General features: G+C 45.6%; 1 protein-coding gene across 1 annotated transcript in view; it reads right to left on the reverse strand.

The window, feature by feature from the left end:
- anos1b (anosmin 1b) overlaps window positions 1-22,914 on the reverse strand; it is a 45,109-nt gene that overhangs the window by 13,396 nt on the left and 8,799 nt on the right. Inside the window, exons 3-6 of the mRNA XM_076278817.1 lie at window positions 10,002-10,064; window positions 6,247-6,451; window positions 5,482-5,666; window positions 3,619-3,748 (exon numbers count right to left, since the gene is read on the reverse strand). Coding sequence (XP_076134932.1) covers window positions 3,619-3,748; window positions 5,482-5,666; window positions 6,247-6,451; window positions 10,002-10,064 — 583 coding nt within the window. The remainder of the gene's footprint in view (window positions 1-3,618; window positions 3,749-5,481; window positions 5,667-6,246; window positions 6,452-10,001; window positions 10,065-22,914) is intronic.

The raw sequence follows: 22,914 nt of genomic DNA on the forward strand, positions 1-22,914 counted from the left end.
CACGGCTGGAGACGGTATTAAATTGTCTGAACAAATATTATCCTTTTACAAAAGCTCTAAACCTCGTTCTGCAGGGGGGGACTTAATTGACGGTGAACGTGAGCTTGTGGAGCGACTGGAGATGGAGCTGGGGGTTTGCAACTGAGGGGCAATGGGGTCTATGTTGACTCATTAATAAAGAGGGGACAGGGGGCGGTGGGGGGGGGGGCAAAATTATAGACCAGGGGTGTCAAGTGTGAGGTGGGGAGGGTCCATTTCCTGCCTTCCCCCCTCGTCCTGCTCCGTTTCCGTCCCAGCAGTGCTCGACCGCATGCAGATTGTTTTCGCAAACACAAGCCGCCACTTGGCACTCGGGAGGGATCACTGGCAGTGATGGGCCCGGGGGGAGAGAGGGAAAGAGGGAAAGAGGGAGAGTGAGAGGAAGAGAGAGAAAGAGAGAGTGAGAGAAAATTAATATGATGGATGTCTCTTCCCACTATTTATCATAGCCGGACAGGGCAGGCTCCCACACACCCTTGAGAGGAAGCGATGTGAGAAGAGGATGCAGGGAGCATAAATTGTGGCTTCTGCTGTTCGCCGTAAGGTTTGAAGTGGAGCTCCACCACCTAGGGCTGTTTAACCTTACATGCCTTACAGCATTTACACTGACGCTAAGAACTATTAGGTTATTGGAACATGCTATATGAAAGTGATCCAGGTCTGAACATGGCATACTTAGCGAGGTCATTTGATTCTTACTGATCCGTTTCAGGTGAAGGGCATTATGGAAATAGGGCTGGTCATGGGGGAGATCTCTGGTTGGCGAACAAACATGCGCGCACACACACACACACACACACACACACACAGACACACACACACAGTCACACACACACACACACACACACACACACACACAAACACAAAGATTCTGTTTCTGATTAAAGCCTGATGGGAGATCCCACCGTTACGGCGGCCGAGGTGATCGCCCTTCGGGGCATCATCAATTTGATTTAAATACTGCAGCTACAGAGCATGAGAGCAAAGAGCAGGCTTTGATACTAAGCAAAGACTACTGTAATAAATGACATCAAGAAAAGGTCACAGTCAGTGACATGGGAACAGCAGTGTACCTCTGGGGGGTGGGAGGTGGGCTTCTTGTTTGGTCTCCTGGCCCCTATTGAAGTCGGCCGTGCTCAGGGCCCTAACCAAAACAAAGGGTCCATTTCATACAGGAAGGCACTTCAAAAACAAACGGGGCGACCGGGGCGGGGTGGGGTGGGGGGTTGTGCCGCTAGTGAGGCAAGGGTCACTAGAGAAGAACTGTCACTTGGGCTTTTCCTCACTGAGTCATCAAGGCTTCCTGGAGCAGCTTTCATCTGCGGGGTTGCCAGGACTGACGGCAGCCACTTGAGTGACCTGTGACCCTACGCATTCTTCATATCAACCCCCCATCTACCCCCCTTCTACCATCACTCGTCCTGTATAAGGTGTGTTTAACAGGCCCGACGATGGAGGAAAGCATGACTTTCTCTCAAAATGTCATCTTTTCCCTGTTCAATGTCAGACCTGTTTCCTAGCTCAGACCTGTGGAGTTTCAATAAGCATCAGTGTTTGTGAGAGGCAGGGCCGTGAGGATGCCATTTTTCTGCTACGCTGAGACTGGGCCAAGCAATTCCAGGGTGATGAGGTCGCTGCCGGAGGATGGGGGGTTAGCTGGTTCTGTTTATCCCTCGATGGGGTCTGGCTAGCAGACCCACACGTTGCAGATGCATGGTGTGCCTTCATGGCAGGCTAGCTGCCATTCCCACGCAGCGAAAGTGCTTCTCGTCACGAAAGTGAAAAATTGTCACTTTGGCTGTGGCCAGCTCTGAGCTTATCACCTCGCTTCAAACTGCACAGCCCCCCATGGAGCACAAAGGGAATGATAGAGCCTAAATGACATCGAGAATATTGCTAACAGACACGTTACATTTGTAAAATGTACTTCTTTTTTGTTTTCTTTTCATGTTTTTTTTTTCTTTTTTCAACGACCCTCTCCAAGTCCTTAGTAATTTATGAAAATGAAAAAAAGATTGAGTGCTGGAATCTCTGGCATCAGGTTCCACATTACACGAGCCTGCGTGTAATTATATTCTGGGCTCTCTTTGGGGATGGGCTTGGCCATAAATTATGCCCATTCCAGCATCCCTGTGGTCAGAAATGATACGAGGCATGTCCTTTAGAAGCCATGATGCCAGTGATACGTATAAAACACAATCAGATGTATTAATCAGAACAAGCATGTCATGGTAACAGAAATACCCCCCAAAATATTTGACTGAAATAGCGCGCAGAGGAAGAAAAAAGAACATCTGCTAAAAAGCCATGCGATCATCTTCCAGGCCTGTCATGTTTATTTGCTGCAGCCATGGAAAAGAGGATATTCCTGTTGTGTATCTCCATGCTTGTGTTAGGACATCTGACATGATGTGTGGGCCGGATACACTACTGAAAGAGTGTGTGAAAGTGTATGTAAATATGTGTGTGTGTGCGTGTGTGTGTGTGTGTATGCGTGAGAGTGTGCCTGTGTGTTTCTGATGGAAACAGTGAAAGCAGCAGGAAAGGCTAAAAGTGGATAAGCGTTGCTTTGTTTATGTGAGTGACTGAGTCTGCATGTATGTGTGTGTAGGTGTCTGTGTGTGTGTGTCTGTGTGTGAGCACATGTGTGTGTGTGTGTATGTGTGTGTGTGTAAGAGAGAGAGAGAGAGAAAGAGAGAAAAAACATGTGTGAACACTACTGTAAGTGTTTATATTTGTGTGCGTGCGCCTTTGAGTCTGTGTATATTTGTGTAGCTGTGTGTGCCTTTGAGTCTGTGTGTGTGTGTGTGTGTGTGTGTTTGTTTTAGTGTGTATATCTTGGTGAGTGTGTGAGCCTGAGAGAGAGAGACAGAGAGAGAGAGAGAGAGAGAGTGTTTGGAGCCAGCGTGGGACCTCCAGGCAGCGGTGCGGTGCGGCCCCTGAATTCCTGGGGTTTGCGGCGACTGGGCTGCACAGAGACGGCTGTTGCTGGTGTTACACTGCTCCTGTGGTCTCTCAATCTCTCGGTGAGGATTTGCAGATTTACCCACAACACGCTGCGTGCCATTAAATGACCCAGTGTTGAACGAAAAAAAAAAAGAATTCTCTCTCTCTCTCTCTCTCTCTCTATCTCTCTATCTCTCTCTCTCTCTACTAAAGCTGGCTAGTTAAATAAGAAGAGGACGGCTGACCACTGTTCACACAGATTTGTCTGACTGAGTGTGGCAGAGAGGGGTATTTGAGAGGGAAAAGAAACATTAACAAAATGCACACCCAAATATTTGATGTCTCCACATGGAAAAGAAACGAGAGAAAAACACCAGGGGTTTCTCCATTTATGTCTCACTTTTCAACCGACTCGAAACGGCAATCCAAAGGGCAAACACAACGTAACACACCACAGACTCTGGAGAATTCATGGAAAGTGGTGATGATGGTTGTGTGTGTGTGTGTGTGTGTGTCTGGGTGGGGAGTGGGCAGTGGGCAGTGACTAACAAACACAGGGGGTTGGTGAGTGCATGGAGGAGGAGGGGGGTGGTGGTAGTGGGGTGGTGGTCAGACCAGTTACTGCTTACTCACCTCTGGAGGAGAAGAAGTGCTTGCTGGGGGTGGTGAAGCCCCGTGTGCCCTGGCTGTTGACCGCGCTCACTCTGAACTGGTACCATCTGTGGGGTCGGACGTCTTTCAGCACTGCCCGCTCCTCTATGGTCTGATAAGAGAGAGATGGATGGGGGGGGGGGTAGTGTGGATAAGAAGAAAAAGAGAAGAGGAGAAACAGAACATCACTCACTGATGCACTTATTCTTATTGTACTCTACCTTTTTTAAATTGTCCTAGAATTGTTGAGAGAATTGCTTTAAAAAACTTAAACTGTTTACCATGTTGTTAGTCGGTTTGGTTAAAAATGTGTCAGTCAAATGTAATTAATGTAACTGGTCACTGGTCAGAAGAATGCATGTAAGAAGATAAGAGAAACAATGAAGAGGAACGAGGGACAACATGAGGGTTGGGAGAGAAGGTTGGAAAATAAGGAGCGTGATGCAGAGCAAGACCAACAAACAGAAGGAGGGAGGAAGGGAGGAGAAGGGAGCGTGGACGAGGTGGAAAAAAACAGTCGGAGAGAGAGTGGAAGTGGAGAGATAAAAAAGAAAGGGAGAGAGCGTGGGTGGAGAGAGGGAGAGAAATGGAAAAATTAGGGGAAGAGAGGCGAAAACACTGCATGATGTGAAAAGAGGTAAAAGCACGTCTGCGGGAAGCGGAAGGCTTTAATTAAGACAGATCAGCACTCCTCTCCGCTGATGGAAGCCTTCCATCACCTGCTCGGTGCTGATAAGGCCTCTGGGCCGTGGTGTGATTGACTGCAGGGAGATATCTCTATCACGCCGCTGACAGCTGGCCCGGGAAGGCCTCCTATCCTCATGTTGTTACCGCTCTCTCGCCATTACTCAACGCTCTCTCCCTCCCTCCTCCCAGGCAGCGTGATACAGGAGGTGATGCACAATGACCTGATTGTGTCATGGTTTTATTCCCTCTTTTGTTTCCAACGGCGCCGACGGGAAATATATATATATATATATATTTTTTTTTTAAAAACGCGCAAGTGTTTCACACAGAGCCGTCTTTCTCATGGAGCGAGTGCGACGACCACAAGCTGCTTTTTGGTGAAAAGACAACGCAGAGATGCAGAAGAGATAATGGCTTCGACTTCGAAGCAGGGCCTCGCGACGACACTTGATGTAATTGTGCCGATGGCCTGCCACTGATGTAATTGCATATTTGAGCGTGTGTAGCAAATTGTTTCCAGATTGGCGGCCAGATTGAGTGGGAAGAGGAACAGTGAACTGTGTTCAGGGGTCCAAGGATGGTGTGGGTGGTGGTGGTGGTGGTGGTGGTGGTGGGGTGAGCATCCTGATTCATGGGGTGTACATCAGTAGCTCTGTCACTCCAGGGGTGAACATATTTTACCCTGTGACCTCAGAGCATAAACATCTTTTTTGTTCTACAAGTGCTGCCAGGGCTGGCCTTTTCTCTTTAGCATGGCCGATGAACAAACGCGGGGCCCAGAGGACTCTAAGTGAGTCTTTGAATACTCATTACAGACCAATGGCAGACATTCCAACTGACCAATCCAGCCAGCAATTACGTCTGATTAGTAGCGCATGTCTCGCATGGATATACTATTAAGCACGTTGTTTCCACAGCCTTCATATGTTTAATCCCTTTGCATTCACAGACAGCAAGAGTATGTGTCTGTGTCACTCCTAAATATGTTTAACATTCAGGCTCCCTTGTAAAAGACTATAGTGCTGACGACATGGGCCTAGCCATGGTGAATGCTATGCATGGGTTAGCCTATTCTGTTGACGGAATGAGCTTGAACTATGAAGGTCATGGTTTCGCTTGCCTTGTGATGGCGAGGGTGGAAATGTCATTAGACTTTACCATGAGAACGGTTTGCCAGGACGAGGCCTCGTCCTCGCTCGGGTGGATGCCGTAGTTCCACCTCCTCTGCAGGACATACAGGACAGGCTCGATGGACACATTAAACTTGGACGTCCACTTCACCTCCAGATGTCCTAAATGGTCCTCTGAGAAGGACATGTCCTTCTTTGGCTTCAGTGGAACACCTATAAATGTCAAGAACACTTGATAAACACTTGGTGTGACAAATACATGGAGCACTTACACATTTTATTTCCTACATTGTAAGCATAATTCTGACACTAGTAGATGACCATGGTAAGGTTGGAGACCATAACCCTTAGAAGCTCAAATCACACAATTAAATGAGTTACTTTGTTTTTTCACTGAAGTTAAGAATTGTGCGCACTGAAAACTTCAAGTGGCTGTCAATGTGATATTGTGGAAAGTATGAACCTGCTGACAACTGACAGGGAAGCTACACCAGGCGCATAATTGAAGCGTTCCGTTCGCGTTGTGTCTGCTGCAACAATTAGCTTCCACTATAATCAATGGAAGTAGCTACACCAGGCATGATAGCAGCACATTCGGAAAAAATAGACCAATCTTCTAAAATTGATTTTAAGCGTCACCAACGGAACGCTTCAGTTACACGCCTGGTATAGCTTCCCCGTAAGACTCCTCCTCTCTCATAACTTAATCTCATTCAAGCACAGTTTGCACCAGTGGCCAGCAGTGTCCATCTTTTTCTCTCTCTCCAGGGGGTTGGGGGATGGGCGTACGTACCCTTGAAGAGGTTTGTCGGAGTCTGGCAGGTGTGTCCGCAGCCATTCGGGCAGCACTTCTTGGAGCCGGAACATTCCTTATCGGCGTTGCAGCTCTCGACGCAGGCAGCGGCGAAGCCGGAGGCCCTTTGTGGAGACGGGCAGTCGCCCTGCTTCTGAGACCGCAGCGAGAGCAGGAACTCAGCACTGGTCACACACTCGTGGTGCTGAGGGGCCACAGACAGAGATAGAGAGAGACAGAGATAGAGAGAGGCTTAACACTCCTTTATTGAAAGAATATCAGGTCTTTAACCACTACACAATAAAAACATTGTTAAAAACACCTACAAGTTAAAAAGAAAACTTCACAAAGCTCGAAAAAGAGAAACTGAAAGAGTGAGAAGACAATATAAGGATGAGGAGAGACAGAAGAAGGGATAAAACAATGCAATGGAGGACAAAGTCTAAGACTTGTGAAACACATACAGTAAGAGACAGTTTGAGTTGAGATAGAGAGATATGAACTGTTGGGAGAGAGAACTTTGTCTGCATTGACAGTTGTGGGAGAAATACTGTTCATCCCCTTTGACTTGGCAGCAGTGTAAAGCCGCAGTTGAGCACCCAGCTTCGATTTCAAGCCGGGTGCCCTGATCTGGGGCAGTGGCAGGAATATCTGAGGTCTGACATCTCCAGTGTGCAAGCCTTTGTGTGGTTGGAGGAAACCGGAGCACCCAGGGGACACCCACGCCAGCCATGGGAGAACATGCAAACCCCGCCGAGTGACGCCCAGCCCGTGTGATTCCAGCCCAGACCAAATTTCCTGTGAGACAACAAGCAATGATAACCAACGTACCGCCTGGCCAGACAGAGTGCGAGAAAAAGAGAGAGCACGAGAGGAGGGGGGAAAAGAGGGAGGGAGAGAGAAAGGGAGAGAGAGTATGAGATGGAGAAACAGAAACAGAAAATGAGAGCACAGCACAGGACAGGGCAGGGAAGATCAGGCCAACCACCCACTCCGCTGGCTGTGTGGGAGAGCGGTTGCGGCGTCCATCCATCGTTCCCTTTTTCTGTCATTCGCTGGGTTCATTACGTCCCACAAACAAACAGGCGCCCTGGCACGGCCTGGCCTCGGCCCTGTCACCCTGAAACAAACCCAGAGCTCCAGATCCGGTGACACATCTGGTTGTGTGTGTGTGTGTGTGGAGTCGGGCGGAGGAGAGGAAGAGAGAGAGAGAGAGAGAGAGAGAGACAGAGGGGGGGGTGGGGGGGGGAGACGTGCGGCTGGCTAGAAACCTACTGGAAAGTGTTCATTTGCAAAACATCTCCAGGAATTACTTAACTCAACACTTCTTTCAGGGGTTTGTGTGATGCGAGGCATATGTTTCTCCAGAGCTGGGTGAATCACGGAGGGGGTGGGCGTGTGTGTGTGTGTGGGGGGGGGACACAACAAAGCAAGAAGTCCCAGATCCTTGTTCCTAATATAGAATGCCTGTAACCCACACCAGGAGATCTATGAAATGATTTTCATGTACTGTAACCTAACTAGCCCAACACATGGAGAGGGCCAAATCACCAGCAATTGGTGTTCCTAATAGTCATCATCTTTGGCAGGGCTACGCTCTGTAATGGGTGACTCAATCTCAATAATGGACTTCTTTCATTTTCCACGAACAAGGAGATTAACCTCTTTGACTGTAAATGCCAGGCTTATCTTATAGACATCAATTATGCCAACCTTTTTGTGGTTCTCACAAAAGAACAACAGGCTTTTCTCTAAACAGTCCACTCGCTGCTTTGAAGTACTGTGATAAAAGACCTGGATAATCAACCATGAAAAGAGATATATTTTAAGTATTTAGTATTTGGCATCTCTCTGCACCCTCCCTAAAACACACACACACACACACACACACAAACACACACGTCCTACTAGTGTTGCACGGTGTATCGATACTAAAAAGGTATCGCGATGCCTTCACGCAAAAAACGATACGATTTCAGACGTTTTTAGAATCGATACTTTATTAAAATAATAACGTTCTGTGTCTGTGTCAACTGCTGCTCCCACTGCTCCTTGCACGCATCTAGGCAAGTGGGCGTGTCAAGCAGGCAGCTCTGAGTGAGTGAGTGCGCAGCCAACGTCAACATAGTTCTTTGCCGACAGTTCTAGGCCTTGTGGATAAAACAAAAGGTGTGCTATTTCTATTTCGGATACATCGCGTGAAGGCAAGCCATCAGGTACACAAAGTAATTTAAAAGCAGTAGGCTACGCATGGAACTTGGCTAAACACCTCGCAGATATATCCCAACATTTTTAAAGAGTTCAAAGAACGACAGGTTAACGAATATGCTATAGAAAACACGACTACATGGTTAGTGCCAAGTTCTTCTCTTATGTTTTAGTCTAGCCTAAGTGAAACGAGTATGGTTCTCTGGGATAAAGCGAACCTTCCTTCATCAATGAATTTTGACGAGACAGAGCTGTAATCATTTTGACGAGACATAACGAGCTGTAATCAAGGGTGCTAACGCGATGAAAGCGCAATGTTCACGCCAGAATAACATTACCATAACTTGTAAACGATCTATTTCATGTTCGGTCAGTAGCAGCCTACTACTGGTAATATTTGTCATGGCATGTAGACTGCAATTTGTTCAATAATTATTGCCCAGATGTAGGATAGGCTACCCGAAATGCGCTAATTAAAGCCCACAGCATAACACCACCAAAGCGTGTTGAGTCCTAATAATAATAGCGGCTTATTGTTACAGTACGTGGTAGCAAATCATGTTATCAAAGAAATAGACGTAATGTAGGAATGCACACAGATATATTGCAACAGGTAATGGTGTAGGCCTATCTGACGAAGACCTGAGTGGTTGGAACGTCGTACTTGTACACTGGGCGCAAAGAAGACTATCCTCACATTTTCCCTTTTGCAACTGTCAAAGAAATCCCATGAACACGGGAAGGCCTAGGGTAGCCTATACTGTACATCAGATGGCCTAAAGATTAGGCCCCTCTGCATAGCATTCAGTGATTTGCATGCAGTAATTTTAACACTGACCTTGATCTAGCCTAGTTTGGCTATTTAAAGCTACTTTATTGCCACAACACAATGTAAATGAACTATAACAAACAATAAAGGACTTAATCACACAAAGTAGGCCTACTATTTTACTGACTATAAAAAAATAATAATTATGTAGGAAGTTTAGAACCCAGAATTGACCTACACACTACAAAAGTGCACCAAATTCAACACAAATGACTCAATACACTTGGAGGAGGTATGAGTCCTTTCTTCTCCAGATATCTTAGGATTTCGCCGTAGTATCGTTTTAGTATCGAGCATCGTGATATTTATGGCAGGTATCGTATCGAAGTCATAATTTTGGTATCGTGACAACACTACGTCCTACACACACACTTCCTACACACCAAGTATGGCAGGTCTTAGAAGCACTATTTGGGGAGATCCAGATGATATTGCCTTCTTGTGTCTAGTATTTCAACATTTCCTAGTTGGCCCGAGGCCCCAGTGTCCCAGGTTAATACTAGAGAGATATTCGGTCATTTTTCAGTGCATTTAATCACGGGAAGACGTCTGGTCCACTCATGATCTGCACTCCAGCCTTTACCATCTCCAGTCAACCAAAGGTAAACCTCGTCCAAAGCATTCTCTCTCTCTCTCCCTCTCTCTCTCTCTCCATTGCTTTCACTCTCACTCTCTCACTAACACATGCATGCACCCACAAGCCCAGACAGAACCTTACCTCACAGGACTTCTCTGAAAGACCTCGTCCCGATTCCCATAACTCCTTGCACGGCTGTAGGCACTGCAAACAAACAGACAAACAGATAAACAAACCTTTGGGGGATGGCATGTAACCTTTTTCTCTCCAAATGCCACATGCACCAGACCGTATGAAGGGGAACAGCCCGCCCTGTGCTGAATGGCGCGCACAAACATTTCATGGTGCACCTCACAAGGAACACAGTGTTGCAGTGGAGAGGAGGCTTTCCAGGATAAATTCTAAGCAGTTTGTGTGAGTGTGTGTGTGTGTGTGTTTTCTTCTGAGGTGCAGATGGGAGAACATGTTGACTGGACACACACACACACACACACACACACACACACACACACACACACATCATCTAACTGTATTATACACTCTGTGGAATAGGTCTGCATCAGAGGGGAATTTTCCCCACTATGGTCTTGTGGAATTCACAGGGGCAACACACTTTGTATATGGTGATATAGACAAAGGAGAAAACTCAATCTCCCAAAATGCTGAGAAAATCAATACTTTATTGCAGCTGTCCAAAGCAAGGCCATTAGACAGCTTCATTAAAGTATTGACTTACTTAACATCTTCCGTATTTGAACTCCAGGATTGCCGATAAAAAAAATATTATCTTTTGTACATTCAAGCCAGTTTTCTTCCTCTTTATCTATTTAGTGTTCCCAGGACTGTATGCTATAGCATTCCTTTATCATATAGAAGTCCTTCAAAACACATTTTAATGTAATGTATATTGAGACATTGATTGTGTTGATATGTATAGAGTCTGAATAATGACAATGATAATGCTTCTATTACCGACTTCAGTTACAGACAGACAGATGTTTTCCTTGGAAGACTATTCTTTCACAGTGAATATTCAGGCACATATGGAAAGAAGAATTTAATCCACATGGTTAGAACCTGAATGTCAATGTAGTGTACTGATGCAGACTAAAAAGAACGTGAGCGAGATGCGGATGCAAAAGATGAATTTACCGCCGCCAGCAAGAGCAGCAGAAGAAATACTGCTCCTGAATTCTTGGCAAGAGGCTAGACTTTAAAGGGAGGGTAAAAATAAAACTGCCACTACGGCTGAGGCTCCAACGTGAAATTTATTTGATCATCCACTGCAAGGTCAAACACATTTAGTGTTTGGAAGAGATTCAGAAGGCTGTATTCCCCCAGTGGTATGTGTCTGTCTCGCCATCACTCTCTCTGCCTCGCCCTGTCATCCATCATAATGCCTACGGACTTCATGGCAAACATATACATACATACATACATACATACATACATACATACATACATACATACATACATACATAAATACATACATACATACATAAATACATACATACATACATACATACATACATACATACATGCATACATGCATACATACAGTGCTGTGAGCACCACCCATCTAGGCAGCCTGGAGCCATGTGCCTTTGTCCTCAGCATGCTAGGGGAATGAGGTGAAGGCTAATGTCAGATGTGGCTCCTCTTTTGCTTCCTCCCTGACTAGCGATACATCACGCCAGCCAGGACCTTGTAAAATAACATGCCAGTGATTTATTCCCATCTATCACTGTTCACACTTAGCGAGCTAGAAGTCTTTATGACTTTCACAGAGACAAACAAGCACTCCTCCAGCTGACCTTATCTTGTAAGGCTACTGTCTAAAACTGGGAGTGATAAAAGAGCAACCTTTTCAGTACAGTCTGCAGTATGATGAGACTGTTGTTCTGTACACGGGCCTTTTTTCAGACTTAAAGAGCTCTCTGGGTTTACAAGTCTATGGATATTTTCCATTTAATTTGGCAAACAGGATTTAAGTTTAAACTTTCAAAATAAGGGCTCCCAAGCTTGTCCCTATAAAGGAACCCATTTTGAACCCCCCCAAACCATTTAAATGTTTTAAGACCTTTCATCCGCACTACAAAGTTGATAGCATAAAGGGTTCCAAAAGAACTCTTCAATAAACATTCCAACAGAGGATCTTGTCTGAGGACAAGCACAGAATCTCTGTAGAATCTAGAATCTAGTCTTTATGTACACTTATTATGTAAAAAAACACGATAAAGGACCTTATTGTGAAACAATGAAAGCATGAAAAGGATCATCTTCCATGAAATATGGGTGATGGCCAGTCTCAAGGCAGCCCGCCAATGTGAGTGATTACTATTCTCTCAGCAGGACACGGATGTGAGAGTGCAAGTGTCCAGTCAGAAATCAGTTCGGTCTCCCAAGTCTCCCATCTCCACATCGCACCTCTCTCTCCTCTCTCCCCTCACTTGACTCCTCTCTAATCAATCAAAGGTGTTTGCCCACAGTGGGGCTCCATAGTCCACACCGCCAGCCTCTCCACTTCTGCAGCCCAGCAAGAGAGTGAAGGAGAAGAAGAGAGAGAGAGGGAGAATGGAGAAAGAGAAAGAGAGAGAGAGAGAGAGAAGGCCGGGGAGCATTGAGACATCTGTTGTGTATTATCAGATGGAGCATTTCGACATCTGCCACCATCCATTCACTTCTCCAAAAGAGGCAGACAGCTTTCACTTGGCTGAACTTTCTGAGGAGACTGATCAGCCATCATGGAAAAAAGGGAGGAGAAGATAAAGATGGGGCTAAAGATGAGAGTTTTCAGTCAGGCCCACGCACTGTTGACCTGAGCAAAGGTGTGAATTAATAATCAGTATAATGCAACTTCATCTCTATACTGGGAAAACTGTGCATCTACAAGGCCATCTTGCCCTTATAATGTAGTGCCAAATAGTTTGCAGACAAAAAGTATATGCATAAAAATTGGCCCAGACAGACATCATTGAGCACCGCTACAACCTACACTGGCAATGTTTCAACGCAAGGTTGTAAATCAACCTGGTGTAACTCTATGCTCCATTAAATCATCTGCGTGCAGCTCATGGATGTGTGTGCAGTTCAGTGTGTGGAGGTCGGAGGTCAGGCTGGCATGTGAATGGCTGTGTGCCGTCACGCCAAGGCCAGGTTAGCCCCTGCATGCACTGGCTCCGTGTAATCACTGCTGACAGCCCTCCAGGATCACCTTCGCACCCCACACTTCAAAAACCCTCACGGCATGCCTGGGAGTTATCAATGTGACAACACACCTTTCTGCTAGAGAGGAGAGGACAAAGTCAGAGAGAAGGGGAGAGAGAAATATGGAGGTGAGAGGTAGAAAGACATGACCAAAGTTTACTTTCCTCAGTCTCTGCCTCCCATTCCTCCTCTCTATCTCTCTTTCTCCTCACTCTTTCTCTTTGTCTTTTTCTATCCTTCTGTTCATTTTGCTTTAGTCTCCTCATATCCCTCTCACTCTGTATATCATTTTCCACCCTTCACTCTCTAGCTTTGCAAAATAGTGCAGAAAGCCTCAAGTCTGCTAACAGGGAGCCATACAGCATAATGGGGAGCTTAGTGTGTATCTGCAGAGGTTATCAGAAGCTAATTTCTGTATTATACAGAGCAGCCAGGAGACATGCACATGATGCCCCCCGTAATTGTGATTGATGGAGCCGCTGCTGTACATGAAAGAGAGATAGGACGAGGGCTGCAGGGAGCACCGGAGGTCAAGCTGTTCTTCATCTTGACAAGTATGGTGAGTCTTTTGAGAATGTAGAAAAAAAAAGAGGCAGAAAAAAACCGGCAGAATCTAGAATGACTGCGCTGTTCTTTGTGTTCGACACACAAAGAGAAGCGATTGATTTTTTTTTTAAAAAGATGGTGAAAAAGTTATTCCTTCGGCTTGCACGCAGACAAATGTGTTTCAGATTGTAATGGGTTGCCTACGGGTCAAACTCCTTCGGTGATATTTCATAATTAACACGGCTGTGACAGGGGTTCACATCCCTCTGACTGGTCCCAGAGTACCAAAGACCCGCGGCCAAGTCACAGAGGGACATTCCTTAATTTTTAAGTCAAACCTGAGTCTGTTTGTGAAAGCTTTCCACAGGGATGAGATCTGGTTCCTGTCACTGGGTGCCGATGACATACTTTAGGCATGCAGTAGATTAGGCTAATTCAGATTGTAAAAAATGTCTGCTCTTTGGACTTGTCAAACTACATCCAGTATCCGTTAAAGGATTTGTCTGGAAGCTCTCTCTCTCTCCCTTGTTTATGGAAAAGAACTCTGCGCTGACAAATATTTATGAGTTACTATTTTGAAAAGAAATAAATATCTTTCTGATTCCTTAGCTAAACATGTGCCCTACATGACAGAATGCAATGTACAAAGTGTGACCATCACATCACCAACATACAGAAAAACAATGCAGCAAATATTTACTTTTACTGGTACAGAATATACAATTAAAATATATACAGTAACGTATACAAAACGCTTCACAATGATTATGGGCCTTAATTTAAATGCTGTGCAACTAAAGTCTAACCAAAGCTTGCTTAAGAACTATGCAAAATCTTTTTGCAAATTTAATACCATGAGAAAGACAAAAGCACAAAGCTGTCTCACTCCACATGATGCTGTTAGTTCATGCACGAGAACTTTGCTCATAGACTGACATTGGACTTTGCCCATCATTTAAATTAGGGCCGCTTATTATTGGATTGGATGTGTTGAAGAAAGAGCAAACATGATGATACTAAGTGCATTGGTTTTGAACAGACACCAAACAACCTGACTCATTTTCACAGTTTCATCCTTTAGGTTAACATCAGAAATATCTTCCCCTTGGTTAAATGTTTTGCAGAGGACTTTACTTGTCTGCCTTTGGTAAATTCTCTTTTTCATTTAAATGTTGAAAGTTATGTCTCTAGAGACCTCATGTATAATAAAATGAATACTCTTGCCTGGCCAAAACACGACTTCTCTATTTGTATAAAGCCATCTGATAACATCCACCGTATGTATATACAGTACCCACAGAGTGAAATGCCAACCTCTTTTCAGCTGAACTAGCGAAATGTTGAGTAACTTACATTTGAACAGTAGCTTTAAAAGAATTACAGCAAATTACAATTAAATTAAACCCCATATGTGAGCTACACCATTACTCTGGCATTTCAAACTAACTCTTTCCTACATTAATGTGCTGTTACGGCAAGAAGTCAGTCTAGTTCAGCTCCACAGTCTTCAGTGAAATATGCAATTTCACCCACCAATGCATGTGAAGGCTTCTGGCAAAATACTGTTTGCTCTAACCGATGGCTTCTCCCCACATTTGGCCTCAGCAAGACCACCAGACCACAATGTTATTATTGGTGTGTAACTGTTTCCGCCAAAAAAAGACAGCCATTACAATATCGTTGTCAAATCCGGACAGGCACAATATGAATCTCATTAACTGTCGTGGTATAAAATATTTTCTCCCACTAGCTTGTATTTTAATAGGGCTAGACGTTTTATTTACCCACTGCTAAATGAACCTATTAAAAGTGACACAGCATTGCTAATCTACTGCAAGACATTTCCATTGAGGGAGAGAGGATGTCAAGATGCCTGCAGGGCTGGGCAATCTCACGACGCCCTTCCAGAAGATCCCTGGAACGCTTGAAGCCAACCCAAAGCAGTGGTCTTGTAAAATGATTAATACAGGCAACTGAAACGCCTGGTTTTTTTTTTTACATGACATCCTCCAGTTCTTGTGTCTGTCTATTCGAGTCTGTCTCTCTGGCTCCATCCAGGCCGAGTGAGCTCTTCTTCACGTCATGACATATTCCCAGGGGAGACATGGTGCGAGGTGGAGCCTCCATCCAAATTCCTGAATCTCACATCCCCTTTGTTGTAAGCAGTGCCTCTCAGCAGGCGGCAGCCACACTGTAGGCTTGGAACTCTGTTTCAGGTGCTCCCAGGGGCCTCGTCACGTCTGAAGGAGCGGCCGCCGCACAACTTTGATCTGCCTGCCACTGACCAGCTCGCTACCCGCGGCGCGGGACGCTCCTCAGAGAGAGCGGAATCCAAGCTATGTGCCAGTCAATAAATTACCAGTAAGGGATACAGAATGCAAGTGCCCTCACATCAACGCTATAAAATGAACCAGGTGTGTGTCTAAGGGTGACTTGTGTTTTTTTAAGGCCTTCAAACACATTGCGGGGGGAAACCGGACACCTCGAGGAAACACTATGCGATAGATAATTCACCAGGAGCACTGGCGATGAAGTGCCACAGAACCCAAACAGCACCTGTGTGCCACAGCAAGATGGGTGAGTTACTGAGCGCATAAATTGCACCAAAGAAAGGGGTATTTCCCCCCACAGCAAATGGTAAAATATATGTTACTATTCAACACCCCCATGGCTGGACAGTAGTCGTCTGGCGTGATTAACGATGGGCTCGGTCTGGGATTTAGATATCTATCAGGAGTCAGACGTAAAAGCGTCTGCCTCCCACCTCTCCTGCTGTTTCACAGGCTGGGCCTGGCACAATAAGGGGAAGACATTTTCCCTCAGCAGGGTAAAGAGACCTGGAGGTGTGGGATGAGCGGCAATAAAGACAATATGGAAAAGCCTTCAGAAGGATAACTGCCCCCGCAGTCTAATAAAAAAAAAGAAAGTTAAAGAGGAAGCCTGAGGGGAAAAATCACCAGATGGACAAAGAGGCAGAACGGGTCAATTGCTATCAAACCTGCCGGCTCATTTGTCTTCACCTCCCCCACGGAAGAGAACACACACGCATATAAAGATACACAAACAGACATGCACAAGTGCGCACACACACACACACAGACACACACACACACACACACACACACACACACACACACACACACACACACACACACACACACACACACACACACACACATACAGACACACACACACACACACAGAAAGATACGCACACAGACAGACATAAATACACACACACACACACAGACAGACATAAATACACACACACACACACTGACACACAAACACACACGTGTTTAGCTGACATAAGAGACGCTCTGGTGACAGGACTGCCCTGCAGGCAGGATCTAGTCGTCAGTGACACCTTCCGCTTTTCGTGCGCGACTCCCCAAAGAAAAAAAAGGCCATCACTGCCGCCGCCGCACATATTTGGCTGAGGAGACGCATAAATCAAGCCACATACGCCAACACGTTTCCCAGTGACTAATTCCCCTCAGATGTGCGAGTGCACCGCGGAGTTACCGTGGTGGTTAAGAGATACAGCGTCTAGAGGCCCGACAGTGAATTATGCCTCTGCGTCAGCCTTAAGGCGAAGCCACAGGTCTCTCACAGGATCCTGTGATCAAAAATGACTCAAGTCACAGCTCCAGAGGGCTGATGGGATTGTCATCACCAGGTTGTTTTTTTTTGTTTTTCGGATGGAGAAATATTCCATTCAGATGACGGTGTAAGGAGCCATTTTAGTCAAGGTTCTTTTTTATGGTGTTTACTGCCGATTTTGTCATATTTATTTGAGAGTTGACTTCATTCTTATCACGTAATATGTGATTTTGGAATGCAAGTCAGTACAGTAAACAAGCCGCAAATCTTTGATGAGAGCATGGAAGAACAAAGTCCGCTGGCATGCTCATTTGTCTTTCGCTGAGTGATCTGACTTTGGATGTAGTTGCCTTTGCTTTTGTAATTGATCAGTTTCAGGAGCTGAGCTTGGCCTTGGTCTACTGAGGTCCAGCTGCTCGTGCCTCTACAGTGTGTGCCTTCACTTATCACACTCTTAGGCCTGTCAAACAACGCAGCCGGGCTGCGGAACGCCAACGCTGGACGCTCTCGTCCACCTAATGTAGCGCAAACCAAACACAAGCCGCACAATTCACTGCAACTTCTGTTTCGCATCAGCGTGGCTTAGCTTACTTGGCTTAGGTAGCTCAGGAATCTATTGAGTTACTTTGTTATGATGACAAACATGGGTTATAAATAGCATGGTCTCATTGCAACAATTGTGAGTCTGTTTCGTATGGCCAATCTCAACAGCACAGAATCTTCAGGGTGATAAATAAGAACTATCAGTGTTCCTCGAACAGTTCCGTTTTGGAAGTGGAACTGTGGCTCACTGTCGCTCACATCCCTCCCATCCCTCCCCCATAGTCATAAAATGAATGGAGTCATATCAATGCGGTGGTTCTGTGTGAAAATCAGCACATGACCTGAACATGAACCCCTCTTCTGCTGTACAACTGAGCACAGTTGATTTGTCCGCCTCTCGGTATGGGCTTGTGTAATGGAAGGGAAACATCCTCATTCCTTGGCTTCTTCTTCTCCTTCTTCTTCTTCTCCTTCTTCATCTTCTTCGTCTTTTTCTTCTTCTTTTTCGGTTGGGATGAGGCAGACACAGCAAGCTGCCAGGACGAGGATGCAGGCTCAAGGCAGAGCCGGTCACTGAGTACTCTCAACAGGCTGCATTCTGCCACACCATTTGTCAGAAGTAAACAAAGACTCCCCAGTCAGCTGTCAGTCATCTATCTCCTGGTGTCATTCAGTGTTTGTGTGTGTGTGTGTGTGTGTGTGTGTGTGTGTGTGTGTGTGCACGTTTGTGTATATGTGTTTGTGCTCATGTGTTTGTGTTTGTGCTCGTGCGTGTGTGTGTGTGTGTGTCTCTCTCTCTGTGTGTGTGTGTGTGTGTGTGTGTGTGTGTGTGTGTGTGCGCATTTTTATCGCTCCCTCTGTCTCTCTCTCTCTCTCTCCCTCTCTGTGTATGTGTGTGTGTGTGTGAGTATATGTGTGAAGGGAGGTTTTGGTGAGGGGTGTGTGTGTGTGTGTGACTTTGGAGGGCATCACTCTTTGGGAAAATTGAGTTTCTTTTCACTTAGCAATTGGGCCACTTGTTTTGAAACAGACTATACAAATGTTTCTTTTGGAACCTGCACATTAATTTGTACTGTGCATTCATTGCAGACTTGGGACAACATTACTTTATGTGCTTTACAGTATGTGGGTTGGCAATATTGAAGGATTTGTGTTGAAAACCGAGACTATGCTTCCAAGATTTACAAGGCTATGAAATGCATTATTGAAATTAAATAGAAACATTCCAGTCTGTAATTACTCCTATTACCTAACAACCCAATCATAGTTCAAAAGTGTTTACGGCAGACAAACACAAATGTCTTAAGAAGGAAGTGACAGAATTGTGTGTGTAAAATGCAGTTCGGTAGTCTTGTAGAAACGCAGACAAATCCACTCTAGAAGCCCGTACCAGCTATGATAGCATCGCTATATAATATATTCAAACCTTTCCATGACTTCCCTGACCTCTCATGTTGATACATAATACTAGTCTACATCAGTCATAAATGTGATACTTTAAAGGCACAGGATTAACTAATGAATTGGTAATACCCCTTAGACCAAGAAGACCATTTCTCTGCATCAGTCATCACCAGCCACCCGAGGATGGCTTTGAAAGCACTGTGAAATGTGCCGGAACAAATGCAAAAAATCTCTCGCAGGCAGGACGAGGCTCCACCCGCCTCTCCAGAGCAACGCATGGGGGCAAGTGGGTAACAAAGCAATGGAGAAAAGATAGAGAGGGGGGAAAAGGGGGAAACTAACCAAAGTACTTTGTGTTTAGAGCCTAAAAAAGCTTATTGCTGCCTTTAACTTTGATGAATAATGAGTCATTCCACAGTGATGTGGTGCCAACCATAGTATACAGCACCTGCAGAGTATTAGCGCTACAGAAGCAGAGTTGTGGGGTGAAGCCTAAGTAAGCTTTTGACTGTAACAGATAACACACTACTTGGCTCCTTCAATGTGGAAGGCATCAACATGTGTCCATAAAATTTGTTTTGAGGACACATAAATATTTCAGTGGATCATGTTAAAGGGATGTGCCAAGTGCATGTCCAGGTCGTATTTTTCTTCTTCTCTCTCTCTGGCTTTTTTTTTTTGTTTTAAAACATTTTCATTTTTACTGTGGCTCGAGGATTCAAAGCGGGGCTGGAGTTTCTGATTTAGTGCACTGTCATGCAAATTTTTCATGGGCGCAAACCTTACGGTGACAGAAACCACATGTGCTGCAACATCCTCCAGACAAAGAGCAGACCGCTGAGAGACTCCGTAGGTATGGCATGAGATCTCGATTTCGTCAGGAAGTTTGCTTTCTCCAGGATGTTTAATCCTCGACCAAAAGGTCACAGCACTCCTCTGTCTTTCCAACATAGGACAGGATGGCCTTGGTGTCAGTGAGGGGGCGACAAATGAGCTAGAACTTTCCTCTCCACTAAACCAACCTCCCCCTGCACCCCCCCATCCAACTCCCCCTCGGCTTCATCTAATCAGTTAGCATCGCCAGTCAAGAGCATGAAAAACAATTCCATGTTGTTCTTCTTGGGTGTTCCAAATGTCTGAAAAACACGGGCCATCGTACTGGCAATGAAGCGTGAGATTTAACTCTCTTCAGGTGTCTCCCAGGCCACACACAGCACACGGCTGACAGCACCGGCAAAAGCACACCGGTCTGTAGCAACAGGACCAAAGACCCGAGTCAGGGAAAGGGCTGAGTCCACTAGTGAGTCATCCAGCCTCTAAGCCCCGCGACGGCATGCTGCAGTAGTCATGTAGCACGGCCTCTCAAAGCACTAGCACTTTTCATATGGTTTAAATGGATCCCTCATCATAAACAATTTTACAACCCATTAAAGGTAACTGGCCATGCTCGAAATATGTAAAATGTAACCAAGCATGATGTGCTTAAGGACTTCAGCATGAGGCTCCAGGACCATATGTGAATCTTATAAAGTCTGTCAGTGAACCATTGTGTTCATATTCATTCGAGAGAAACATAAAATCTAATCAAAGCCTGCTCGTGGTGGATTTGATTAAATCCTATTAACTGAACAATGACAGGAAGAGGCATCTGGCATAAAAGAAACGTTGTTGGTCCGTAAACACAACTTTAGACGGATGAGATCTGTCACTGACAATGTTTCCCACACTAGTAATGGAATCCATATTTCCACTTGGCTATCAGCTATCAGATGGTCGCTTGTTCAATTATTTATTTAAAATCATTGCACAATGATAACAAATCTATGAGGAATGATGATAAAATAATAATAAAATAATCAAATAATGTATTGATATTTGAGCTACTCATCTAGCAGGTCAGCAGAACCACAATATACAATATAGCAGCTCGTTTAAACACAAAAAGGGTCCCTCTGATCTGAACTGTTTAATTCCACTTCCCCACTGGGAAGACTATGAGCTGGACTGGAGAGGTTATGAGTTCAGCCCAGAGGTTGACCACACAAGCAGTAACCTTCCATCACCAGTGCCTTCAATGGCCCTGCTCAGCGGGCAGCTAGCAGGTCAACCCCAAGCCAACAGCTCACCTGCTGGTGGCGGTGGGGGTAGGGTGGCTGACGAGGTTTGGAGGAGCATTGGGGGTTGGGACTGACTGGTGGTGACAGACCTGGCTGGGGCTTGGGGTGAAGAGGGGTGGGGTGGGGTGGGGTGGGGGGGTCGTTGGCCAGTGGGGTACAGGCCCTCACCCCCAGCTGCTTTTTTAATCCCTCCGAGACCAAAACGGACCCTTGAGGGAGAAGGCGGGGATCCCCGGGAGGTTAATCCAGGTCCTGGACCACAGTAAGGAGCATGTGGGGTCAGGTCGACCACGGAGGGCAATCAGGAGGAAGGGGAACATCGGACATCGACTTTCAGCCGAGGCCACCCCAGGTCATCTTGCTGACAGGCGGGATCAGACGACTCTGGAATGAGCCTTGTGATCAAAAAAGTCCACTTAATTCCCTCTTGGCACTTAACGACAGCCTTATATTTCTTGGTATGAGAGCACAGTGCTATTTTGGAGCTGAAAAATCACAGGGGGGTATGTTTCACTGGATCTAATATTCCGGAATAAATGTCCCGTGTGACTAAGATGCTGGGACCTAAAAAAAAGCGAGAGAGCATGGAAAGTCCTTTAAAATCAAACAATAAATTAACACGCTGGGGGAAAAATGCATGTTAAAAAAAACAGTGGCTTCCTGGCACGGATCTTAAGTGAATAAACAGCGACTAATTTTCTAGGCTCTTTAAGAGGAGCTGTTTCAGCACAGGAGGATGTGAAATGGCTGTCGTTATTTTTATAAGAAGCACAACATTTACCTTACCTATTATTGGAAGGACTGTGGGAGGACTACCTCCATCTGAAAACAATTAGGCCAGCTCAAAAGCTTGGTGTGAGAAATACGGTCTTCACAGAGGGAGTGCTCTACCTTTTTCAGCCACTTTTAACCCCAGTACCCCAGGGCAAATGTGATGTGTGTGTGTGTGTGGGGAGGGGAAGGGATTTGGGGCAAAATACGCCTGGCTTTGGCAATTACTATTAACGAGCTAACCATGTTTGCTGGGCTCTCTGATAGTGAGAGATTAGCATCGCATATCATATAATATTGAAAAACAAATCCGATCTTGCGAGATCTTAGGCATGACCAGCATGCATGCTTTGTTCCTCCGTTTTTCAGTTCCACAGCCTTTTCAACTGGCTTTGCTCGAGTGGAGCAAAAAGACGAGCGTGTGGCACACCAAATGGGCACCAAGCCTCACTGAGAAAGCAAAACATTCGAAAGGGCAATGGTCAGGATGAAAGAGCTCCATCAAGACCCGAGTATGACCAGCACACTGCATTTTCCCCAACCCAAATCCAGGTCTCCGAGAGGCACTATTTGATGTTGTAATAGGCTTCAGTGAAGGATAGACATCTATGAGCCAAGCTTTCCCTACAATGTTCTTAAGCTGACCTCGCTTCTTTTATGACTCCCTCAGACAACCCATCATAAAAGAACCAACCTGGCTTTCAATTCCTACATAAAAGTGTCACAGAGCGCAACAATAAGACCTTAAGGGACCCAACACTGATCACTGTGTGAGGGGAGTTGGACGTGATTGAAAAACCAGATGAACCCCCTGGTAGGCGGTGGTCATCTGGTCAGGAACACTGACTTTATCCAATGCATTT

This window comes from Alosa pseudoharengus, unplaced genomic scaffold (genome assembly GCF_046254945.1).
Source record: "Alosa pseudoharengus isolate Yale_2024_CS ecotype anadromous, Long Island Sound unplaced genomic scaffold, YU_APseudo_1.1 YU_APseudo_1.1_scf_11, whole genome shotgun sequence".
Lineage (NCBI taxonomy): Eukaryota > Metazoa > Chordata > Actinopteri > Clupeiformes > Clupeidae > Alosa > Alosa pseudoharengus.